The sequence below is a fragment of the Melanotaenia boesemani genome, chromosome 5 (assembly GCF_017639745.1).
Source record: "Melanotaenia boesemani isolate fMelBoe1 chromosome 5, fMelBoe1.pri, whole genome shotgun sequence".
In the NCBI taxonomy this organism is placed as follows: domain Eukaryota; kingdom Metazoa; phylum Chordata; class Actinopteri; order Atheriniformes; family Melanotaeniidae; genus Melanotaenia; species Melanotaenia boesemani.
The window spans coordinates 35,658,339-35,683,141 of NC_055686.1; the positions used below are offsets into that span (position 1 = coordinate 35,658,339).

Consider the following 24,803-nt stretch of genomic DNA (forward strand, 5'->3'; position numbering starts at 1 on the left):
ACAACCTAAAATTAAAGTTTCAATCCAATATTTCACATGATGATTAGTGTAACTTCTCCAGATTTAAAAGTTGTTTTAAATGTACATACATGCACATTTCCACATGTGTGTAGTAATCCTGACCAACTGAACTGACTCACCCTATAATACAAACTGAAGTCAGACCCATTAAGTCAGAAAGATTATCAAGCTATTCTCCTGCATACATTTACATTTAAACATAAAAAATAAATCTTACATGGACACATTAGGAATTACAATTACCTTTTATAGAATATTACGGTTAATATCTTCTATGTTATTTTATATTGACTTTCAGGTCTTCACAATTTTATGTTGAGGAACATTTTTCTGAAATTTTTCCACAAAGTTTGGATCCAGTTTGTCTCAGATTGGAGAACCTCTGTTCATCTTTACATCTTAGACTTTGGCTTTCTGAAATGCTCCTTTATACCCAGTCATGTTACTGACCTGTTGCAAATTAACCTATAGTTGTCAGATGCTCCTCGAGTTGTTTTTAATTTGTACCTGTTCCAGCAATTTTAAAAATGTGTTGCTGCCATCAGATTCAAAACGAGGAAATGGTTTCCATGAAATGGTAAAATGTCTCACTTTCAACATTTGATATGGTTTATGTTTATGTTATGATGGGAATAAAACATGGTTTGATAAGATGCTGGTTTAATTTACATTTCCAATCCTGCTTTGTTTGGAGCTGAAGGTGTAATATTATCATCTTGTGCATGTATGGATAAGATATCAGTTATCTAAATAATCCCAGCATCTGTTCATCATGACACAATTTAAAACCTTTAGATAATCTCCACTTATAAACTCTGCAGATGTTTCTCCTGATGTTTCTTCAGGCTTCTGTTTTTTAACCTTGATGGTATCTAGCAGCGGGAATCTCAGGTGTTCTCGCGATACTTGAAGTCTCCGTGTGGTTTCCACGCAGTATTTATGAGAAGCAGCAGCAGCCTCCTCCCGCAGTTTCAGCTCTCTGACAGCTCATCGGACGGTCCTCTGTTCAGGAACATTTTCACTGGGCCACAGACCGGACCGAACCGGACCGGAGGAGGCGCCTAGCAACAACCGGTAAGACGGAACCGAACCAAACCCGTGTCCTTCGTCATGTGTTTTAGAAGATATTACCGGACATGTTTGGTCTGCAAACATTAGGCAGTTCGTGCATGACAGATTCATATAAATCTCATTACACCAGTGGTTACCATGGTTACGAGCCATCTCTCCGGTTCCACGGAACCAGTCTGATGAGGGTTTTTGGTGCTGCAGCCCGGCTCATATACACAATGTTCATCTGCTGGAATATGGCTGAGAACACTGCCCACAACCTATGCACGAGCTGCACCACGCACACACACCGGAACACACTGCTGGGCATCGACCGAACTGTCCGAACCGCCGTGAGTTACGGAGGTGGAGCTAATCTGTCCGAGCTGGACTCAAAGTGGTATTTTATATCAGTCTGGAAATCGATGCGCAACGCGCCTAAGTGGCGCGACATGCGCTCAGTGTGCGTGCGTGCGTGTGTGGATGGTGTCATCTTTCTGTGCGCGTTCACCTCCCGGTGCAACATGTGCACATGTTTTGGATCACAGAGGGTTTAAAGGTGCGTGCTGACGCAGATCTACAGTTTTTAAATATGAGAATACACGTAGAAGCTCAACTCTTTTATTCTCAGTCAACCCCAGACATTTTTTCGGACAGCCTCAATTGTTTATATAAAACATCAAAACCGAATTTATTACTTCCAGTAATTAGAAATAACACACAGAACAGTGACCAGGCCTTTTTTCATCTGCATTTCATTCTCTCAAGTCTTAGCGTTCAGGAGAAAATATTGGCATTGAAACAAACCCACAACAGAAACCATTTATATATTTACTCGTTTCCCTCCATCTGTTTTTAAGGAATTTACAGCCATTTATGCTAAAATTTACTACAAACCAACTCCAACTTCAGTGGTTTTTGGCACCTCCATGTAGTCTCTAAATAAAGACTACATTTTGTGGCTAGATTGAAAACCTCCTGGATGTGATATAAATGCCCAGAAAACATCCGTAGATCACCTAAAGGGTAAGCTATCCATCACAATTTACCCCTTAGAGCTACACCTTAGCTTTCGTTGGAAAACTGGTGATGATATAAGTGATAGAGCTCAAGGGTGCCAGAATTGTTGAGTTCTAAGGGTTAACCCATGCCTCATTTGTACTAAGTGACCCAAAGTGGGCCATGGAAATATCCCCCAAACCATTACACCACCAGCAGCAACCTGAAACATTGGTCAAAGACTGGATGGATCCATGTTTTACTTTTATTTCCACCCATTGTGGTCTCCTGCTACTGTTGCATGTTCAGAGATGCTATTCTGTAGACCTTGGTTGGAACCAGTGATTATTTGACTTCCTGTTGTCTTTCTATCATCTCCGACCACTGTACCCATTCTCCTCCGACCTCTGACATCAACAAGACGTTTTGGTCCAGACAACTGCTGCTCACTGGATATTTTCTCTTCTTTAGACCATTCTCTGGAAACCCTGGAGATGGTTGTGTGTGTGTGAAAATCTCAGTAGATCAGCAGCTTCTGAAATGCTCTGACAAACAGCCATGTTCAAAGTTACTTAAATCCTCTTTCTTCCACATTCTGAATCTCAGTTTAAACTTTAGGATGTCGTCTTCACCATTTCTACACAACTAAATGCATTGAGATGCTGCCATGTGATTGGCTGATTAGATATTTGTGTTAACAGACTTTGAACAGGTGGACCTGATAACATTGATGTCCGGTGTTCATGGATGCACCTGGTGTGAAAACATCCACCTATAGCCTGTTTTTACTTCCTCTTTAGGAGCTTCATTGATTGACAGATTAAAGAATATGATTGATGTAGTGTGTGCGTGTGTGTGTGTGTGTGTGTGTGTGTGTGTGTGTGTGTGTGTTTGGTTCAACACACAGCGGTCAGTTCTTCCTCCCTCTCAGCAGCAGCTGACTGTGATCTGAATTTATTGCATCTGCAAGTAATCAGAGTAAATTGGCTTTTGGCAGCCGGCCGTCTGCAGAGCTAACCGATGTCTCAACTGATCGATAATGTGGGTTCGATTGTGTTTCATCTCCATTTCTGTTTGCATGCACTTGGCTTGTATCTGCTAGAATTCTGTATTTTGTCCTTCTGACAACATATTAAAGGAAAAAAGGCCCAAAGATGCTGCTGCATTGGTCCTTACTCCCCATCATAAGCATGTTCAGGAGAATGTATAAAAAGTCTGGTCCAGACTTTCTCTGCTGCTCAGTGGACATGCTGAGGTCTTTATGGAGCGATAATGTCCATACTGAGACGGCACAGGAGGAATTAGCCATGTGTGAGATTAGACAGAGGCAGGTGCAGACACAACACCTCAGGGTAGAAAGTGTTTGACGGGGGGTCAAATGGAAATGAAAACTTTTTTGAAAAAGAGTTTCAGATTTTAGGAAATAATTAACTAATTAAAAAAACAAAGTGGTCCTCTGACGAAAAAGTAAAATTAACCCTCAAAGTGGCAAAGAAAGCTAAAACTAACATCAGCGCTTAAATGAACATCAGCACGTCTGAGATAATACTATTTAGAGGTAGTCCACTGAATGAAATGATCTTCAAATTGAAAAAAATACCACCAAAGCCTCCATCCTGTTTTATTCAAGAATTCTCTGACTTTTTAACATTTATACACTCAAGTCATGACAAAATTTTAATAACTGGTGATTTTAATCTACATATTTTTAACAGCTCTGATCCTTATGGAAGAGAGTTTTTAAACCTTTTAGACAGCATGGATTTCAAACAACTCGTCACACAGCCGACTCATAACAGAGGACGCACCCTGGACTTGGTCATTACGTATGGCCTGTCCACGGGTGTGTCCTCTGTTGTTGACCTGGCTGTGTCTGACCACTACTGTGTGTTTTTTAACATCACCAGTTTTAGGCAGCGGGAGGCCCCAGTGAGAACTGTGAGGAAGCGATATATTACTTCTGAAGTGGCTGCAAATTTTATTAACATTTTACATCATACCTCTGCTCAGTTTTTACCTGCATCCTGTGATCTTATTGTTGATCATTTTAACTGCAAACTTAAATCCGCTATTGATGCTGCTGCTCCACTAAAAACAAAATCTATAAAAGGTAAACCCAAATCACCATGGATAAATGAGAGCATCAAAGAAATAAAAAGGAAATGCAGGAGAGCCGAACGAAAATGGAGAAAAACTAAATTAAACATCCACTTTGAGATTTTTCATGAACAACAGTACATCTATAATAATGCAGTAAAACAAGCAAGAACCCTCCATTTTTCAGACCTTATTGCACAAAATAAAAATAACCCCAGATTCCTTTTTAGAACAATAGATAATTTAATAAACACAGATTTTAATAAGTCCTCCATGCCAGCATCAGAGGCTGCATGTGAGGACTTTTCAGACCACTTCAGAGGTAAAATCAGTGCTATCAGATTGAATCTTTTATCTCAACAATATGTTGATTTTAACATATCTGAAGCATTTTTACCGGAGGAAACACTGGAGAGTTTTGTCCTGGTTGATGCAAAGATGCTTGGTCGGGTTTTCTCCCAGCTAAAGCCAACTACCTGCCTTTTAGACCCAATTCCCACATCTCTTTTAAAAAGGTTTTATGGTTTCTTTGAGCCTGAGCTTTTAAACATAGTAAATTACTCTCTTCAGACGGGTGTCTTCCCATCTGCCTATAAAACAGCGGTGGTCAGGCCCCTTCTGAAGAAGAGTAATTTAGACCCTAACATTCTTGATAACTACAGACCTGTATCCAACTTACCGTTTTTAAGTAAAATGATTGAAAAAGTTGTTTTTAGCCAATTAAATGAGTTTTTAAATGAACAAAGTATTTCAGAAAGATATCAATCTGGTTTTAGGATGAACCACAGTACTGAGACGGCCCTCTTAAAGATTGTTAATGACCTTAGGTGTAACTTAGATGCACAGAAACTTTCTGTTCTGGTGCTGCTGGATCTTAGTGCCGCCTTCGACACAGTGGATCACCAGATTTTAATACACAGACTCAGAAGTATGGTGGGCCTCTCAGGCACTGTTCTTAAATGGTTTTACTCCTATCTCACGGATCGTAAATTTTTCGTAAGTATGGATACATGCTCCTCAGGAATCCATGAAATGCAGTGTGGGGTTCCCCAAGGATCAATTTTAGGCCCAATACTTTTTAACCTGTACATGTTGCCACTTGGGGACGTGATCAGGAGACATGGCGTTGCTTTTCACAGCTATGCTGATGATACGCAGCTTTACATCGCTGTGTCTCCTGATGACCTAGAACCAGTTAACACCCTTTTAAACTGTATTTTAGATATCAAGTCATGGATGGCAGAGAACTTCTTACAGCTCAACCAGGACAAGACTGAGGTTTTAATTATCGGTCCTGAAGACAAGAGAGGGAGCATCTCATGCAAACTACAAGACTTTAAACTTTCTCAGTGTGTGAGAAATCTGGGTGTTCTTTTTGACTCTGAGCTGAACTTTACTCCACACATTAGAAATGTCACAAAGACAGGCTTTTATCATCTTAAAAACATCGCCAGAGTCCGCCCGTTTCTCTCTCTTGCCAGCACGGAGGTGCTGATGCATGCTTTTATTTTTAGTAAATTAGATTACTGTAATGCCCTGCTCTCTGGTCTTCCCAAAAAGAGTACTTCTAGCTTGCAGTTACTCCAGAACTCAGCGGCACGAGTTCTGACGAGGACCAGGGGGCGGGAACACATTACACCAGTTTTAAAATCGCTGCATTGGCTCCCCGTGCGTTTCAGGATTGATTTTAAGGTTCTCTTACTTGTTTATAAATGTCTTAATGGTCTTGGGCCTTCTTATTTATCTGACCTGCTTTTAGACTATAAACCCTCGCGGACCCTGAGGTCCTCTGGTACCGGCCTTTTGGTCATTCCTAAGGCGAGGACCAAAACACATGGCGAGGCCACATTCCAATATCGTGGCCCTCGCCTGTGGAACGGCCTGCCAGAGGGCCTCAGGTCTGCAGAGACTGTAGATGCTTTTAAAAAGAGGCTCAAGACACATCTTTTTAGTTTAGCTTTTACTTGAACTTCTTAATCATTTAGTTATTTGACTAACAATATTATTAGTTTATTTATTCAGTTATTTTAATTAATCTATTTATCCATTTTGTCTATTTTTATCACTTATCATTTGTATCTTGGTCTTAAATTGACTTTTTAATATATATTAATTTTCTTTTATTGTTCTTATTACGTTGATTTATTTATGCTCTTTTAAGTATCTTATACTGTGTTTTATTTTCAGCTTTTATCTTTTTTATCTTTTATCCTCTAGCTCCGGTGTTCCCTCATGGGGATCCTCCACATCGTGGGCTGTCTCTCCGGCCTGCAGGGTTGTCGCTGCGGGGGTCGACATGGACGGGATGGCTGACGGGCCCTGCATTGCAGTCCTGTGGCTGTGGTGGGGGCCCCCGCCTGCCCCGATCCTGTCGGCTCCTGTGGCGATGGCCTCTGTGGTTGCTGGTGGGGCGCTCATGGTGTGGATGGGTCCCCAAGGTATTGCTTCCTCACAGTGGTGTCAAGCCAATCGTCTTTTATCTTGTCTTTTAGATCTCTCTCTCAAACTTTGTTCTTAAACCGTTTCAGTTAAAGAGACAGGAACTAGAAGGAATAGTTTTAATTCTCTGAAAGAAGAGTTGCATCATCTGTTTGTGTTGTGTGTTTGCGCGCTTGGGTGTGTGTGTGTGTGTGTGTGTGTGTGTGTGTGCGTGTGTGAATGTGTGTGATTCAAAATGTAAAGTAGATAGCATTTGTGTTATTCTACTCTTACATTTTTAATATATGTTTTTACATTGTAAAGCACTTTGTATTGCATGATAATGTATGAAAAGGGCTATACAAATAAAGTTTGAATTGAATTGAATTGAATTTATTTTAAAATAAATGCATTTTATTTTTACATTATTTAGTCTTAATGACGTGTCATATTCCCCACTGTAATGCAGTAATGGGTCGGTTACCTCCTACAGCTGCTGAGTTCATGACTATATGATTCAGCAGAGCTGCTTTTAAGGTTATTTAGAGTTATATTCTGTTCATTAAGCCTGGATGTAAGTTGCACGTATGAAACTAACACTGAAGAGTCAAACCAGGAAACACAGTTGTTCTGTGTGTGTATTTCAGTATAGGTGTCGTCCTGGCAGTCTTAGATTACCAGTTTACCTGTTTTAGATCAAAGTTATTTTAATCCTCCACATCAGCTGCTGTTGGATCATCCAGACAGACCTTATTTTCCACACAGCTGCAGTCACATGATTCCTGTATGAGGAGGCTGGCGAGGCTGGCGTATATATGTGGCGGAGCACGTTCCACCCCAGCACTGTCGTAATTCTACATCACTCTTTGTCGCCTATATTAAACTGCTGTAGCATCTCACACAGAGACACACCGTCGCCCCACCAACAGCAGACTATCTTCATCTATTATTTATGTCCCCACAAGTGCTCCCAGGTTCTTCTGTTTCCACCACCAAGCTGTTCGACATAACAACAGAGTGTGTTCAGGCAGTGGCTTCTTCAAGTCAAGACAATGTTTCCTCCTCTTAATAAATACATAAATAAATCTGGAGTGTAAAGGGCATGATTCTTAGGAGTTTTCAGTGTTGCTGCTTCAATCTAATGATATTTACAACAGCAGCATTGAAGTAAATAAGACAACACAGCCGCTGGATGGCCATGCAGTGAGTATAATTTATTCTACAGACTGTAGATCCTTCCGTTGTGTTGGCACAAAGATATCCAGGAAAAAGGAAATTAAAATGTATGTCTCTGACACTTTTAAAAACAGCCTCAGCCTGTATCCAGTATGTTCAGACATCCAGGTTTGTACAACCTTTGGTGTAAAAGCTGAATTAACTGTTTTATCCTGTCAGTATTGTATTGACTGGCATGACCTTAGTCTTCAGGGAGTTAAGTTGAAGCTTCCATTTGGTGTTGGATGAGCCATATCGGTTTGTCCTATAGCTCACATATGCTGAGTCACCAATGAACACTTAGTGTTTGTTTAATATACATGAGCTAGTTGGGCTTTTTATGCCTCTATAGCCTCTCTTATTGCTGCTATGTACATGATACCTGTACTGGTCCTTCCCACCAGATACAACAGTGGTTCCCAACCTATTTTCCTCTGGGACCCCCTTCATGCATATTCTTAAAAAGCCATGGACCCGCTGCCCACCCCATGCTGAAACCATGCTTGGTTTGGTTTTAAATAGGGACTATTCTTGCCTTTGCCTTCTGGGTGAATGTGTTGTCGTTTCTGTTGTGGGCAGGCTGGGCGTATTGCTCTGGGGTGACGGCTCATCTCCCAGGTCCTGGGGCTCCCTTTGATCTTTGCAGGAGCCGCATTTGCAAGATCACCCTTCATGCCTGATGTTTTACCCCACATTTGCGAACCTGCATGCTGATAAAATTAGTGCTTGTGGGTTTAATCACCTCCAACTACAGTTATGTTCATGTCTTTTCTTTGTGCTGTATCCGCGCCCCTGATGATTGTTAACTTTGTTTTTCGTGAAGATGTTTTAAGGTGGTTGCCTTACAGTCTGGATTGTCTAGTTTTTCCTGTTTAGATTGAACAGCTGATGCTGTTGCTTTCTGTCTGGTATCATTGTCTCCTTTTACGTCACTAAAAAATACACGGAGCTGTTTATGCTTTGTTCTTATTGCAGAGTCACACAGAAAGTGGATTGCAGTGGGTCAAGCTCCACTCTTTAGGGCTGGTTTACTAAGATTGGGACCCCAACAGAAGGGTCCCAAATAAGTGGTTTGGATATTCTAGTAGCTTTTCACCTGTGTAAATGTGTACTGATTGTTCCTGGACCCCTGGTGGAAATGGGGCTGAAGAATTTGAACAAACTGATCCTGAAGTCCTGGTTCTGTTCTGGGGACTCATCTGGAGCTGCTGGAGCTGATTGTCCAGAGAAGAATGCTGCACACGCTGCTGAACATGATGGACAATTCTTCACATCCTCTACACAACACAGTAAGAAAACAACAGTGTGTTCAGAGAGAGGCCTCTTCAGGTGGAATACAGAGTATTCAGGTGTTTATTCCTGCAGTAGCTTCTGGAACAAGACTCTGATCGTCAATCGATTATTATTTATAATAATTTATAATACATTATAATTTCCATCAGGGGATCAATAAAGTTTTTTTTCTACAAAAAATATCTAAACTCGTATTTTATTTTCATTCCAAGATATAACCGTTTGGCTCCCTTAACCTAGGATCAGTTGTAAAGGTCAGAAGAAATAGGGACACGTGACAGGTGGGAAAATGGGACGATGAGGAATTCTATTCTGTTGGGAAGTAAGAAGGGCAGAGGGACGGGCGCTGGGAGGAGGGGCCCGGGTCCCAGTGAGGAGAAAGTGTGTCACTTCTCAAATTAGACGGAGGAATTTGTGTATGAAGTTCACAGGAGGATTGGTTTCACTGCAGAGAGTACATGTGTTGTAGGATAAACACTGCAGAGTGAGGCCGGCCGATGGGAAAACCAGACCACTTTCACACACTGAGAACTCATATAGCTAAGTTTGGACAAAAACTGATTCGCTAAATGAAGCTTTCTGCTGAGATCCAGATAGGAAGGGTACGTAATCCAATCATATCTAAATATAAATACTCAGAAATGATAAAAGAAGCTGAGAGACCAAACTCAGACAACAACAAAGAAAAGCAGATCTAACTCTAACTGGTTCGGACAAGACCCAGGGTCATCCTGGTGTCCAATCAGCCACCAGCATTCCTGAACTCAGGCGTATCTGAAGCAGGAGAAAACACAAACACCGAATATTTAAATTAATCTCAAAGTTACGATGAATAAGAAAATGCATGCTAAATGTTGATTTTTCATTAATTACTATAACAAAACATAACATGTGGAGGAAGGAGGATATTCCAGATGTTTATGATGTTGTGGTGGTGGGTGTAACTCTGGCTCAGCTCTAGGTGGGAGGGGTGACGCTGTACTGCATGTCTTAATCATAATCTGCCTTTAACTGCAGTAGTGTGAGACAGACAGACAGACAGACAGACAAGGTATAAATAAAGAGCAGAGAGGGAATAAATAGATAATTACAGCAGGAGCCATCAGATTAAAATAAATAAAGAACAGAATTCTAAGATTATTTTAAGAAAATAGAAGTAAAAATATAGCGTAATAGAAAATAAACTTAATATACACAATTTTTCCAAGGGAAGCCTTCTAAATAAAAGCTATAAACACGATCTATATACAGTTTTGATGTTGGATTGTTGGGTATGCGTGGGTAAATGCAGAGATGATGATCACCTCTCACACATGGAGGAGTTATTGCACAGGGTTATTGTGAAAGGAAGGAATGATTTCCTGAACCTGCAGCAGTCTGAGAAAGAGCTCTGCTGTCCCTCCAGTTTACTGTGTACACTACAACTACACTGTAAACCCTAGAGATGGTCATGTGTGAAAATCCCAGTAGTTTCTAAAACAGAGAACACGCATGTGACGTGGCTTTCTGCACCACTTTTGGAGCACTCGATTACTGTTTACATCTACACTATCTGGTTTGTTACTAGTAAACTGTGATAAAAACACATAAAAAACATGCAGAAAAGAAACGTCCTTCGCTCTCAAGAGAGGTGAATAGTCATTACGATGCAGAAACACTAATTAATAATAACTTAGATCGTTACAATCTGCTGAACAATGACTGTAGTTCAGGTTTAGATTCGTTGCCGCTGTCTCAGAAGTCGTGTTTGCCTTGTGTTTGGTTTAAGTTCCTACACCTGTCAAGCATCTAAAAAGTATCGATCATTAAACATTCATGCAGCCATTTTACAAATGGATGGATTAAAACCGGCTGCAGCTACACCATCATACTGAAAACTTTCATGTTAATTAAACATTTATTGTTTTGATATTTTGATACCAAAATCAAATATATTATCTGTTCATTTGTGTGGATTCACTTATAATCATTCTGGAAAAGGTTATAAAAGGAATAGACGGATGTATAAATATGCAGGATTAATTAATTTCATACACCTTCTTTCAGCAAAAGCAGTAAAAATATGAGAAAGTATATTTATTTATTATAAGAACAATAAAATATAGAAAAAAAATTACTGGATCTAGAGTTGGGCGATTAATTGAATTTTAATCACAATTATGATCTGGGTTTTCAACGACCATAAAAATAAAGCCAAGCGACAGGCGACATTCGTGCATGTGAAATGTTGCGCTCGTTCATGCAGATGTGCAGCTTGCAACGCTACACAAGAAAATAGAAAAATATTCAATTTGTGTGAGTTGCGACTAAATAATCCACCAACTCACAGAGACACAGAGAGATAACAAACGTTATAAACAAACAGAACTTTTTTTCCCAATTAACACAGTGAACAACCCGGGATTTAAGAAACTCATCACCACTTTGGACAGACGCCATCACTGCCATCTGATCTCCATGTTAGTGTAACGTCTCTCCTGGCCTGGATGATGAGGGTGGTGAGGGTGTTGTGAAGGACGTGGCTACAGTCCAATGTTTCGCCACCTCTATGGACCTGTGGTCCAGCTGCACCATAGAGCCGTATAAATGTCATGCTACATTTTACTGACTCGGATTCCAACGTGAAAACGAAATGTCTCCAGACTCACTTTTTCCAGATCACACTGGGCAGAACATAGCTGCTGGTCCGAGACAAACAAGAGCTACTGGGACCTGGAGGAAAGATGCTAGTCTGGATTACCACAGACAACGCTTCAATAAACCTGAACTTGATTTATTGTTCAGCAGATTGTATAAATCCACCTTTAACTTTAATTAACATTAAGCAATAATCATTAAGCAATAATTACAAGTGCAGGGACCCAGAGTGTCCAAGGGGCCCCCCTACCCTCAGCAATATTGTGAAAATTGTCTCTGACACAATGTAAAACTTCATTTCTAACATTTCTCAGTCAGTGGTGCCAATAGCCACACACTACACATTGTGGTGTAACTCACTGGCTTCTGGCCCTTTGGGGGGCCTTAATTATGAGCTGATGGTGGTGAGAACGTATGAAAATGAATACAGCATGTGGAAAATAAGATAACAACATTATCTTAACCTGCTTATAGCAGAACACACAATAGAATAGAAGTTAATGTTGGTGTTACTGAGAGCGTTCTGTTTGAACCAGCTGCAGGTGATTGATTGTAAGCTGAAGAACTTCAGCCTCATCTGGACGTGATGATGGGCCTGCTGCTGCTGCTGGGTCTGAAACTGAGGACCATGTGGTTCATGATGTTAATCTTTGCCAATACTGATGTTACCATGTTAAAGTGTTGCTGAAAGGTTCAGTATATATTATTGTTATTCAATCATAGACAGACAGTTCCCAGTAAAGCAGCAGCTTCAATACAAAACATGACTCAGTGACATTTATTGGAGAATAAATTTGAACATAATTTTTTAAACATATCTGTTGGAACAAATTTCCAAAAATCACTTATAACCATGTCTTTCTGTTAATATAAATAAATAAATATCAGTAAAGTCTGACTATAATGGCTTTTATTGTGCAGGATTTTTAAAGCAAACCTCCAAATTCATGTAAGAGATCAAAAGAAATCTATAATCTGATATTCACTTAGAAGTTTTTTCTAACTTAAATCCGTATGAAAAATATGTTTGATTAGATTATCAGTTCTCTATTTGTATGTTTCACTTTTGTTTGACAACTCACAAAAAAGAGGATTTTTTAAAATAACGTCTATTACAACCATATTATTATTATTTATATTATTTATTATTCCATTTACAGCGTCAGTTGTTTGGAAGCAGCAGTAACAGTCGGGTTAGCAAAGCGAAGCAGATGGAACATAATGCTGTTAAGTTTATAAACATAGCAGATCTTAATAATAAAAATAATAAAAACATCTGAATAATGAGGGCCTGGGCCCCTGTAGAGCCCTGTGTCTAGCAACACCCCTGCTCTCACAGTCTCTGTAGGCATAACTTATGGATCATGAAAGTCTTTTTTCAGGCTCAACAGATAGATCCCAAATAAACTCAGGTGTCAGCAATGTGACTGATATTTATTACTGCACATCTGAACAAATCAGGAAGCCTCAGTTTTAATATTGTAGGGACTCCTGTTGTTTAAACATCAACACATAAACTTAATGCCAGCAGCAGGCAGACCTAAATCCCTTCCCCAAAAAGCAGTGACATTGTTACACGTACAGGATCCACCAGCTCTACATTTTCTCTCTCTATTACCTGATAGTACCTGCCTGCAGCGCCACTAAGTAACGTCTGTCTCCGCCCTAGCAGCACCTTATATAACTCCTGATACAGTTTCTAAAAAGTGTATCTTAAGTTTTTATTATACAGTGCTTATTCTGATTACTGAATACTCTAATTTAGAAAAAACTAAAAACTAAAACTAACACTAAAACTAAAACTAATAAAAACTAAACTAAAACTAAGCATTTTTAATACTTTTTTTCCCTTTAAAACTGCCCAAGTGAGCTTGGGCCCCTGGGCCCGTGCCCATAATGCCCATTGGATAATCCGGCCTTGGCAATAATGAGTGTTTCTGTAAAGTAACGACTCACCTCTTTTGTGAGCTTATAAAAGGGATGATGGATGTCAGTTAACTAGACATAAATCTTCAAATATTACCTGAGGATAGAAGTCTGAATTATCTGCGTAAAGAGAACGTAAACCACTGGACAAAAACCCACTTCTCTAAATATCTGGTTTGATGAATGTTCTAAATTAGGACTGGAGGGTGACTTGTTATGAAACTTTGCTCTTTTAGAGGAATCACAACATAATTTATAATGAGGGGGACGACTCTACTGTTTCCAAAAACTTAAAAACAAATATTATTTAGAAGAAGAAGATCCCTTTGGCTCAGACTTTATTTTTTTCCATCAGCGTAAAACATGGAGCTGCATCAGATCCTAGCAGTATTGGGCTGATCATATCAGAACTCTTACTGCGTTCTTCCATGTGTGAACATGACACATTTCCCCTGACGTTTTACATGTCTGTTTGTGTTTATCCACAATGCTGTGCATATAGAATTTCTTCAAAAGCTGGTGCAGTTTCGACTGTTGTCCTCATTTTCATTCTTCTCTTTTTTTGTTCCATTTCTGATTCGCTTCTTCTCTGGTTTGTTTCTTTCGCTGGTCGCATGTATGCTACTATGGCTTACTGGGGCTGCTCAGCACTGCCCCTGGGATTTCAGGTAATATTACTCCATCTTCCGTGACATCATATATCTCCACATTGTGATCTTAAAACCAAATTTATCTCCCATGAAACAGTCCAGACCAGAACAGCTGATTCTACTGTTGCCTCAAGTTTGGTGATGTTTATTGGATTGGATGATTGAGGACTGAGGATTGAACAAACAGGAGCCTCAGTATAATGTGGAAGAACTATACACAGCCACACAACTTGGTACCTCCTCCTCATATTGGTCACCAGCCTGGTACCTCCTCCTCATATTGGTCACCAGCTTGGTCACACACTGCTCAGGTTTGGCATCCCATTCTTCAAACAGCATCTGTCACTAGTCAGCCAGTGTGTTTGTGTTGATCACTCTGGTAAAAACAGGCGCCCAAACTGATCCCACAAGTGTTCAATGGGGTTGAAGGTCAGAGCTGCAGGCAGCTCAGTCATCCTCTGCAGGTAGTATCTGACAAACCCAGTTCTGTGGGGGCCAGCGTTGTCATCTTGAAGGATAAAGTTCAGTCCTGTTGGGATTACAACAGAACTCTGTTGAATATACGATGCTGTCAGCATCCAGAGCTGCAGTAGATCTTCAGGTACCACCACCACCTCCTCCTCCCCCTCCTCCTCCTCCTCCTCCTCCTCCTTCTTCTTCTTCCCCCCTGTTTTCATTCCTGCAGCTAATATATGTATATATCACAAATATATGTTTTGTTATAGAGACTTTAGCAGTTCTTGTCTTGTTAGTGGTGGTAGCCTTAGATTGCAGTAACAGCAAAGTCAACAGTAGGTGGCAACAGCATGCCAAACAAAGCTGAAGCATGCCAATTTCATTAGCTTTGGCTTGAAAGCAACCAAAGTAGTAAATAATTCAGAAGGGCATTAGCTTTAGTATATTAGTTTCCAAACTCACTACTTTAGGCATGCTAGTTGTTAGCTTCTCCAATGCTAGCACCTGCATTTCTTTGCTGAAAGACAGAGGAGGGAGTATTCAATCTAATAAACCCCCAGTCTAGAGAAGCTAGTTGTTAGCCTTTTCAATGCATCAGAGACACATGCTGTGTGATGCTGAAATGACCCCCCTGCTTCATCACCGCCCTGCTCTGTTACTGACGCAGACAGATCATTGATCAGATCAGTAGCTGGCTTTGGAAGCCTTTTGCTAGCAAGAGCTTAACCACTGCTGGGAGTGGGATAGTCCTAATCTTGGCCCTAATAAGAAATGTATAGTGTATTTGTGGTCTGTTTATAGTGGTTTGTTTATTTCTTTCTGATGCAGATGATAAATAATCCTGTTTGATAAACTATGTCATGGTGTTTGTGGGACATTGTGTCTTTCTGAGCAAAGTTCATTTAATTTCATCTGCCACATGGTGGACACGTTTGAGGGGTGACTAAAGGGTGGCTAATACCAGATTTTAAATGCCTTTTAAATCAAAATTGTCAGAATGTTCAGTACATTTTCAAATATTCATTAAAAGATTTTATCGCTGTTGAATTATTGATCATTATGAGTTAATCATTATGTGTTTAATTAAAGAGCTAAAGTTTGAAAAGAGGAGAAGAGACTTGTGTAAATGACGTTTCTGCTGAAGTAAATGCAATGAAGGTTGAGGTTTGCTAAAGTGAATTGGTAAATGAGCCACAGTGCTGGAGACAGTTGTCCTCCACCTGTTGTTTAAGTTTAATAACGTATGGTTGTCAGGGTGACGAGATTGGCTCGGAAGTGTTTTAGAGGACAGGAGGCAGCTGTGTGTCCCACATTATATTCTCAGAAACAAAAACCAGAGGACAGTCCTGACGTCCAACGTGGACGGAGTAACAGCTGAAGAGAAGTGGGATTTTTTGTGACAGAGTCAAGTTGCACAGACATGTGCTCACACTATACTTAGAACTTCAGCAGAGGTTTTCTACTCAGAAAAACTTTAAAAGGGAGCAGAACTGGCCTCATCTGTTACTGTCTGAGCTATTATAACATTAACAAAAATATACATGCAATGCATTTTAACGTGCAACCAGACACTGACAGATTCAGCTCTAACTGTGCGATGGTCAAGTTATTCATAGGGATGGGTAGTATGACCAAACTTATATAGATATCACTGTATTTTTTAATGCCCCCCGACACAACACGTCTGGTTCTCTCTTGATCGGGAAGGAGGTCCTGCGCCAAGTGGAGGGTTTCAAGTATCTCAGGGTCCTGTTTAGGAGTGGGGGAAGGATAAAGCGGGAGATCTACATGTGGATCGGTGCAGCATCTGCAGTATCGTGGACTCTGCATCAGTCTGTCTTGGTGAAAAGGGAGCTGAGCTGAAAGGAGAAGCTCTTAATTTACTAGTCGATGTATGTTCCCAGGAGGGATGCACCGATACCGATATCGTCCAATACCATGTGCGTGTACTCGAACTCAGTATTCATAAAAGTGCTCCGATACTACAAAACTGATACCTATGTGAAAAAACCTAGTGCTGTCAAACTTAACGTGTTAATGCGAACAGATTCATCTGTGTAATTGATGCACATTTTTAAAAAAATGCATCAACACATAAACGGCTAAAAAATACTAAACCAAGTGAAAAGTCCGAGGCTGACATGTCAACAAATGCGACATTATAGCACTAATAGCTTACCACAGATGACTGCTGCTCTCCGAGCTCAAGACGTCCCTCCAAAAACTTGACAACAAATTGCACGGAGTCCAGACAACCATTACTAGCCACCACAACAGACTGTCGTCACTAGAGGAAAAACCTGACACTGTTCACCAGCGGCTGGAGGAAGTAGAAACTTTATGCACTCAGCTTCAAACTGAGAACAGGAAGCTAAATGCTAAGCTAACTGACCTGAAGGAGAGAAGCAGATGCTGCAGCATTCAGCTGATTGGGCTCCTTGAAGGAATTGAAGGTCCACAACCTTCTCAGTGCTTTTTTAAACCTCTGCAAGAGGCCGTGAGGAAATCTTCTCTTTCATACCGGGCTGGACCGCAGTGTGACCCTCAAACCAAAGCCACGACTTGTTATCTTCTGTTTCCACCACTTCCAGAGAAGGAAACGGCTAGACCATGAGGCTCAGAGGAGAGGTACGCCACTTAACCAGGGTCATTCATTCAGGGTTTATAAAGACTACTTCTTGGAGGTGATCAACCAGAGGAAAGAATATAAGAAAGGGATGTCCTCCCTTTACAAGATGGGATTGAATACATATCTACAGGACAGCTCTGATCAGGTGTGACCACACTTGGTATTAACATGACCCAACGTGTCCTCAGTAATCACCACTTATTGTATTTTAGTTGGCTCCTCTGGATGCTGATACACAGTCAGCTGATCAACAACCAGCTGATTCTTCTATAAATGTACAGTTGCATTCACTGACTAATTTTCATTTACACATGAACATCCTGATTCTTCTTGTTAACATTTATTATTAAGCTATTTTCACTCATTTCCATTAGTTCATTTATGTAACCATGGCTACATGTTTCCCATCTCTGGAAAGATGAGATTTTTTTGACCTTGTTGATGCAAAGCATTGTGTTATATGATGACCATACAGTGTAAAATGAACACATCACGGGTAGCTGACTTATCAAACCACTTGATAATCTTTTGGTGTTTCCTGGGAAAAATGCTTATTTTTCATGGCCAAGTGTCCTGCTGATGCACCAGGTCCTGATGGATGAGTGAAATGGCCCTAAATCTGAACAGTAATGATATGATTTATAAGCTAATGTGACGATCGTTTTGATTTTTAACTCCTGTCTTTCACTGGCACTCTCTCTATGTTCTCATGCTTTTTCTCATCTGATTCCTCCTCCCGCCATCTGCTCTCCATCACTCTTCTGTACTGTAATCACATTACTCTCTCTCTGTCCTCTGCAGATCTGAGGTGAAGCAGAGCAAACCAAACAGGAAGTCACGACCACAGCTTCAGCCATCATGCAGCTCTTCACTCTTCTCTTCTTCTGCTCAGTCTTCCTCCTGTTCCTCGTCCCTGACTGCTCCTCCCAGACTGAGGCTGACCTTATTGTTCATACACGTACGGGTCGAGTTCGAGGCATCCGTCAGCCAGTAACCGACCGAGGCTTTGTCAGCGCCTTCCTGGGGATCCCCTTTGCTGAGCCACCAATTGAGAAAAGACGTTTTCGTCCTGCAGAGCCGAAGCGTCCCTGGACAGGTTTGTTTGAGGCGAACGAGTACCCCAACGCCTGTTACCAGTTCGTGGACACGTCGTATCCAGGTTTCCAAGGCATCGAGATGTGGAATCCCAACAGAGAGATGAGTGAGGACTGCCTGTACCTCAATGTCTGGGTGCCCTCCTCAGTCAGGCCCCACAACCTGACAGTGATGGTGTGGATCTACGGTGGAGGTACGTTAAGTCCAACATAGTCTCAGAAGCAGAAAGTGAAAAAGGGTTTCTGAGCAGAGCTGATCCATTAACTGAAGGGCCTGTATCCCACACCAAACTGTCTTATGTACATTTACAGGGTTCTACAGCGGCTCTTCTTCTCTGGATGTGTATGACGGACGTTACCTTGCTCACACTGAGACTGTCATCGTGGTCTCCATGAATTACCGGATTGGTGCCTTCGGCTTCCTCGCTCTGCATGGCTCCTCAGAGGCCCCTGGAAATGTGGGTCTGCTGGACCAGAGGATGGCACTGCAGTGGGTGCAGGATAACATCCACTTTTTTGGTGGAAATCCAAAACAGGTTTATATCTTCGTCACTTTCACTCTCTGTGAGAATGAGAAGGTGCCAGTCTTCCTCCTAATCTCTTTATCATGTCCAACAGGTGACCATCTTTGGTGAGAGTGCAGGTGGTGCTTCAGTGGGATTCCACCTCTTATCTCCAGACAGCAGGTCTACTTTTACCAGGGCCATCCTCCAGAGTGGGGTCCCCAACTGTCCCTGGGCCTCAGTCACTCCAGCTGAGGCCCGACGACGGGCCACACTGCTTGGCAAGTTGGTCGGCTGCAACGGAGGCAACGACACAGAGCTGGTGGACTGTCTGCGTAGTAAAACCCCACAGGAGCTCATCGACCAGGAGTGGCAGGTGAAGCAGACTCTGTACGAAGCTCTTTTTAGGTTGCACATGGATCAGCCAACTTAATCTCCCAATTTCATCTTAACACAAACAGCTAGGCTATTATTTTTTTAAGTGGCATGTATAAATACAGATTGGATCACAATGAATTGGTTTGAATTGATTTCTCTGTAAAGTTCCCTGAACGTTGTTGGTAATTGGTGCAATACAAATAAATCTAGATTCAATTAAATTGAACTGAATTAGAAAATATATCTGGGAAACAGACACAAACACACAGGCAAACAAAGCAAAACCAGAACTGGATCCCCTCGACACCTCGGCTGCGCCTAGAAATTCTGTCCATAAAAGTTATGAACAGAATCGGTGACAAAGGACAGCCTTGGCGGAGTCCAACACTCACCGGAAAGGACTGATTTACTGGCAACGATGCGGACCAAACACTGACACCGGTCGTACAGGGACCGGACAGCTTGTACAGGGACCGGACAGCTCGTACAAGCGGGTCCGGCACTCCATACTCCCGGAGTACCTCCCACAGGAGTCCCTGGGGGACACGGTCGAACACCTTCTCCAAATCCACAAAGCACATGTAGACTGGTTCAGCGAATTCCCATGCCCCCTCAAAGACCCTGAAGAGTGTAGAGCTGGTCCACTGTTCCACGACCGGGACGAAAACCACACTGCTCCTCCTCAATCCGAGGTTTGACTATCCGAGGGACCCTCCTCTCCAGCACACCTGAATAGACCTTACCAGGGAGGCTGAGGAGTGTGATCCCCCTGTAGTTGGAGCAAACCCCCCGGTCCCCCTTTTTTAAGAGGGGGACCACCACCCCAGTCTGCCAGTCCAGGGGAACTGTCCCCGATGTCCACGCGATGCTGAAGAGGCCTGTCAGCCCTGCAGCATCCAGAGGAACTCTGGGCAGACCTCATCCACCTCCGGGGCCCTGCCACTGAGGAGCTTTTTAACCACCTCAGCAACCTCAGCCCCAGAGATAGGAGAGCCAACACCAGGGTCCCCAGACTCTGCTTCCTCATTGGAAGACGTATTGGTGGGATTGAGAAGGTCTTCGAAGTATTCCCTCCACCACCTCACAACGTCTTGAGTCGAAGTCAGCAGCCCTTCATCCCCGCTGTACACAGTGTTGACGGAGCACTGCTTTCCTATCCTGAGCCGCCGTATGGTGGACCAGAATTTCCTCGAAGCCCTCTGGAAGTCATTCTCCATGGCCTCTCCAAACTCCTCCCATGCCCGAGTTTTTGCCTTAGCGACCGCCAAAGTTGCGCTTAGCCCACCGATACCCATCAGCTGCCTCTGGAGTCCCACAGGCCAAAAAGGCCCGGTAGGACTCCTTCTTCAGCTTGACGGCATTTCTTACTGCGGTGTCCACCAACAAGTTTGGGGGTTACCGCCACGACAGGCACCAACGACCTTGTGGCCACAGCTGCGGCTGGCCGCCTCGACAATAGAGGCACAGAACACAGCCCATTCGGACTCGAACAGTGGTGAGACAGACGAGGAAAAATAACAAACATAATTCCAAAAGAATGAATAAATAATCATACAGTGAGATAAACTTTTATTTTATGGTGTCAAAATGAAAGAGGACAGTGGTACACTGTAGAATAAATGTTAATTACATATGCTGAACCTTCTACAGTTTGTAAAGGAAATTACCTCCTCCTGCTGGGTTATTAACCAATAACCCAGCAGTTATTTACCATAAACTTTCTTTCCCACTGAAACTAATCATTAGTATTAAAAAAAAAACATGCTGTTATACAAAGTTTCAATGGAAACTCACTATAACCGCTTCTTCCTGAGCCGCCACTTTACCGCAGGGGATGAGTTTGCGCGTCAAGAAGATCCTTCTTCTTCGTTTTTTTTTTTATGGTTGTTGCTGTGGTTCTTCTTCTACGTTTTTGTTAGATCACGTTTGGTCACGTGAGCTGTCCGGCTCGGAGGACTAGATTGTAGATCAGTTGCGGGACGGCATCGTTATGTGTGTTGTTCTGTGATTAGATTATCGGAGCACACCACACACAGTATGATCAAAACTATTACATGCCTGATTTTTTTACCTTGACTTGTGAGGTCTAGACCAAATAAAAAAATCTCATAAGATTAAAAAAAATCCTTGTGTGTGTACAGGGCTTAAGGTACAGGAAGATATGTAACCTTCCGCTTTAGCCACGGCGCCGGCACTTTAAAAATTAGGAAAATCAGGATTCATTACATTCTTTATTTTTATTTTTTGTTTTCATTCATCGTTTTGTCATTCTGTTTATTTGTCCTCATCTGTCTCGCCTCTGTCTGTTTGCACAGGTTTTTTGTAAAAAACTTCTCAAGTACAACTTAAGAGCAAATTTAAGAAGATCCATAAGAAGATATTGGATAATGAGGCCAATATTTTTTTTATATTTTTGACACATTACAGGAAAAAAAAAAGTGTTTTTCTGTGTACTTGAACGCACCTCGTTGTACATGTTGATTCTTTAACCCTGAAGCAATGATGCTGGCCCATACTACTGCCTCATAGAGATGTGACGTTCATGAACGAATCGATTCTTTTGAACGGCTCTTTTAAATGAACGATGGGAACCGATTCACAGCTGTGAGCCGTTCATTTGTGAGCCATTCAAATTTTTGACACTGCCTCCATCAAATCAAATCAAATCAAACTTTATATTTATAAAGCTCTTTTCATGCCATCGGCAACACAAAGTTCTTTACATGATTAAAAACATAAGAATAAAAACACTCAATGACACAGTCACACGCACACACGTATACACACACACACACACGCCAAGCCCAACCCCCCCCCCCCCCTCCTTTCAGCTAAAAATGACTGAATGAATAAATAAATGAATAAATAAGTAAATAAGAATTAGTTTGAGTAAAATTAAAATAAAATAAATAACGTGTGACATCATAGAGGTCTGATGTCCAACACGCTCCATTCATGTGAAGCATCTATGGGCAGAGAGTATTGTTTGGAAACAAATAATGTGAGTTCTATCCAAAACATTTACTGGAATTTGCACTGACTGCTCAGGTTTATCCTTTTTTATCTATATTTTTCCTATAATTTTTTAATCATGTATAGTAGATTTCATATAGGTACATATTTTGATTTTTTGTCATTCTTATATATTGTGAAATTTTGTAAGATATTGTGAGAACGAGCCAGTCTTTTGAATGGCTCTTTGAAAGGAACGGCTCCTCAAGATCCGGCTCCCCTCAAAGAGCCATAAATCCCATCTCTACTGCCTCTGCCCTGTAGTCTGTCCTGTTCCTATTTTTTCTGTTTGCTGGGTGAACTCATGTCGTCCGCTTCTGAGCAGGTCCTTCCCTGGTCGGCTCTCTTCCGCTTCTCCTTTGTGCCGGTCGTGGATGGCGAGGTTCTGCCCGACACTCCTGAGGCCATGCTGAACTCAGGAAACTTCAAGGACACACAGATCCTGCTTGGGGTCAACCAGGATGAGGGCTCCTACTTCCTACTGTACGGAGCACCTGGCTTCAGCAAGGACAATGAGAGTCTGATCTCCAGAGATGACTTCCTGGAAGGTGGGTAGAAGAGGAGGAAGCAGAATCAAAACATTCATCTAAAAGCTGCTCACTAGTCATTTCAGAGATATTTGTATAGGATGTGATGAAGCGGGAGGTTGATCCTGGTCCTGCAGTATCCTGCATTGTTCTGACAACAAGAAGCAGCTGTTGGAGTTTGTTCAGCAGACAAAATGCTCTGACTCTACCTGTCAGGTGTAAAGCTGAGCGTCCCACATGCCAACGACATCGGCCTGGAGGCTGTGGTGCTGCAGTACACTGACTGGATGGATGAAAACAACGGGCTGAAGAACCGCGACGCCATGGACGACATTGTGGGCGACCACAACGTCATCTGCCCGCTTGCCCACTTTGCTCGCACCTACGCTCAACACCACGCCCTCAAGGCCAACGTGGGCAGCGGCTTCAACCTGATGAACAGCGCAGGAAACGCACAAGGTGAGAAATGTGTGTGTCTTTTCTCACACAGCTGTCAGTGTGACTCTGGATGAATCGGTGGGACCAGATTCATCACAATACGGTATCATATTGTTTATTTCCACCTGATGCTGTTGGAAGTAAAAATGCTAAGATGGTCAGAGGACAATTTACCTAAAAGCCCATTTATGCTCCGTTACGTACATAAAAAGCAACATCCGTTTCAAACGTTGCCATACCTCCTGTCTTCATACTTGCATGCATCGTTTGCTACGTTCAGAACTCACTGCCGTGAGCCGATGGCAGTTTCAGACACAGTTTGGCAACAGTAATGCACCACTGTAAAGTTATTTCCAACCACCCAACACATCCTAAACACTTGCATAAAGTCTTTCTTCAAAAACTCATTCAGTCGCTACAGTTGTCTTGTCTTCATTTTTCTTCTGCTGTTTTGTCCCCTTCCTGATGCTCTTCTTCTTCCCTGGTTTGTTTCTTTTGCTGGTCACATGTCAGCTATTCTTCTCTGCCCCTGCCATTTCCGGTGGTATTGCTCCATCTTTGCGTCAAGCTGATAGCTAAACTCCCTGAAAACAGACCAAATTACGTATGTAACCGATACAGGAGACAGACCCAACTGTCTGCGTTGAGTGTAAATGGGCCCTAAAACAACAAATAGAAGCTTTATTTTAAGACAAAATGATAAATGAAAAACAAAAACAGCAAAGTTAGTAAAGAAACTTGTTTATTTACTCCCTCTCCGCTATTAATAAACAGTCATCATTATTATTTCCTATTACTATTTGCCCCATATCCTCATTACAAATGGTTACATATTTATATGAAACCAGTAGACAACTCAGAATCTGTACAGATCTGTATCCACATATACATACATAAATAAAAGTAAGTGCCATATTTAGTGACAACACCAGTCAAAGTCCCTCCTTTTCCTCAGATCAGGGGTCAGGGGTGGCGTACCAGTTCAGCATAAAGACCCAATTAAAACCCAACATCAACTGCAAAGCACCACACAACAAATGGATTCCTACCAAGCGGCAACCTCCGGCAGTGAAATGTGAAGCCTATGCGGAAGTGCAAAAAATTGCAGTTCACCCCTCATCCACTAGGGGCTGGCTCCAAAACAGAGCAAATCCCCATAGACTCCCATGTTAAAAAGACCAACTTCACAGCAGAAATAAACATGTGAATAAACATGATTGACACGTATCCAGTATCCGCGGCAAGAAGGGAGAGTGCAGCACAACTGCGGTTTTTAGCCGGCTAACGGCGCACGTTAGCTTTAGCCGCCAACCTTCATTAGCCAGTTAGCTCACGTTAGATCCGAGTTGGCTCAATTAGCTCTTAGCTACAGGCAGCTCGGAGTTTGATGAACATCAATCATCCGCCCCCACGCTCACAGCCTCCGTCTCAGCTCCGCCACTTTGCCCATTTTTGTATTT

At 42.0% G+C, this 24,803-nt stretch overlaps 1 protein-coding gene across 1 annotated transcript in view; it reads left to right on the forward strand.

The window, feature by feature from the left end:
- Positions 1 to 970: 970 nt before the first annotated feature.
- The window catches only part of ache (acetylcholinesterase), a 34,965-nt gene continuing 11,132 nt past the window's right edge, over positions 971 to 24,803 (forward strand). Inside the window, exons 1-6 of the mRNA XM_041984846.1 lie at positions 971 to 1,095; positions 18,193 to 18,679; positions 18,798 to 19,021; positions 19,104 to 19,364; positions 22,704 to 22,926; positions 23,122 to 23,364. Coding sequence (XP_041840780.1) covers positions 18,250 to 18,679; positions 18,798 to 19,021; positions 19,104 to 19,364; positions 22,704 to 22,926; positions 23,122 to 23,364 — 1,381 coding nt within the window. The 5' untranslated portion in view covers positions 971 to 1,095; positions 18,193 to 18,249. The remainder of the gene's footprint in view (positions 1,096 to 18,192; positions 18,680 to 18,797; positions 19,022 to 19,103; positions 19,365 to 22,703; positions 22,927 to 23,121; positions 23,365 to 24,803) is intronic.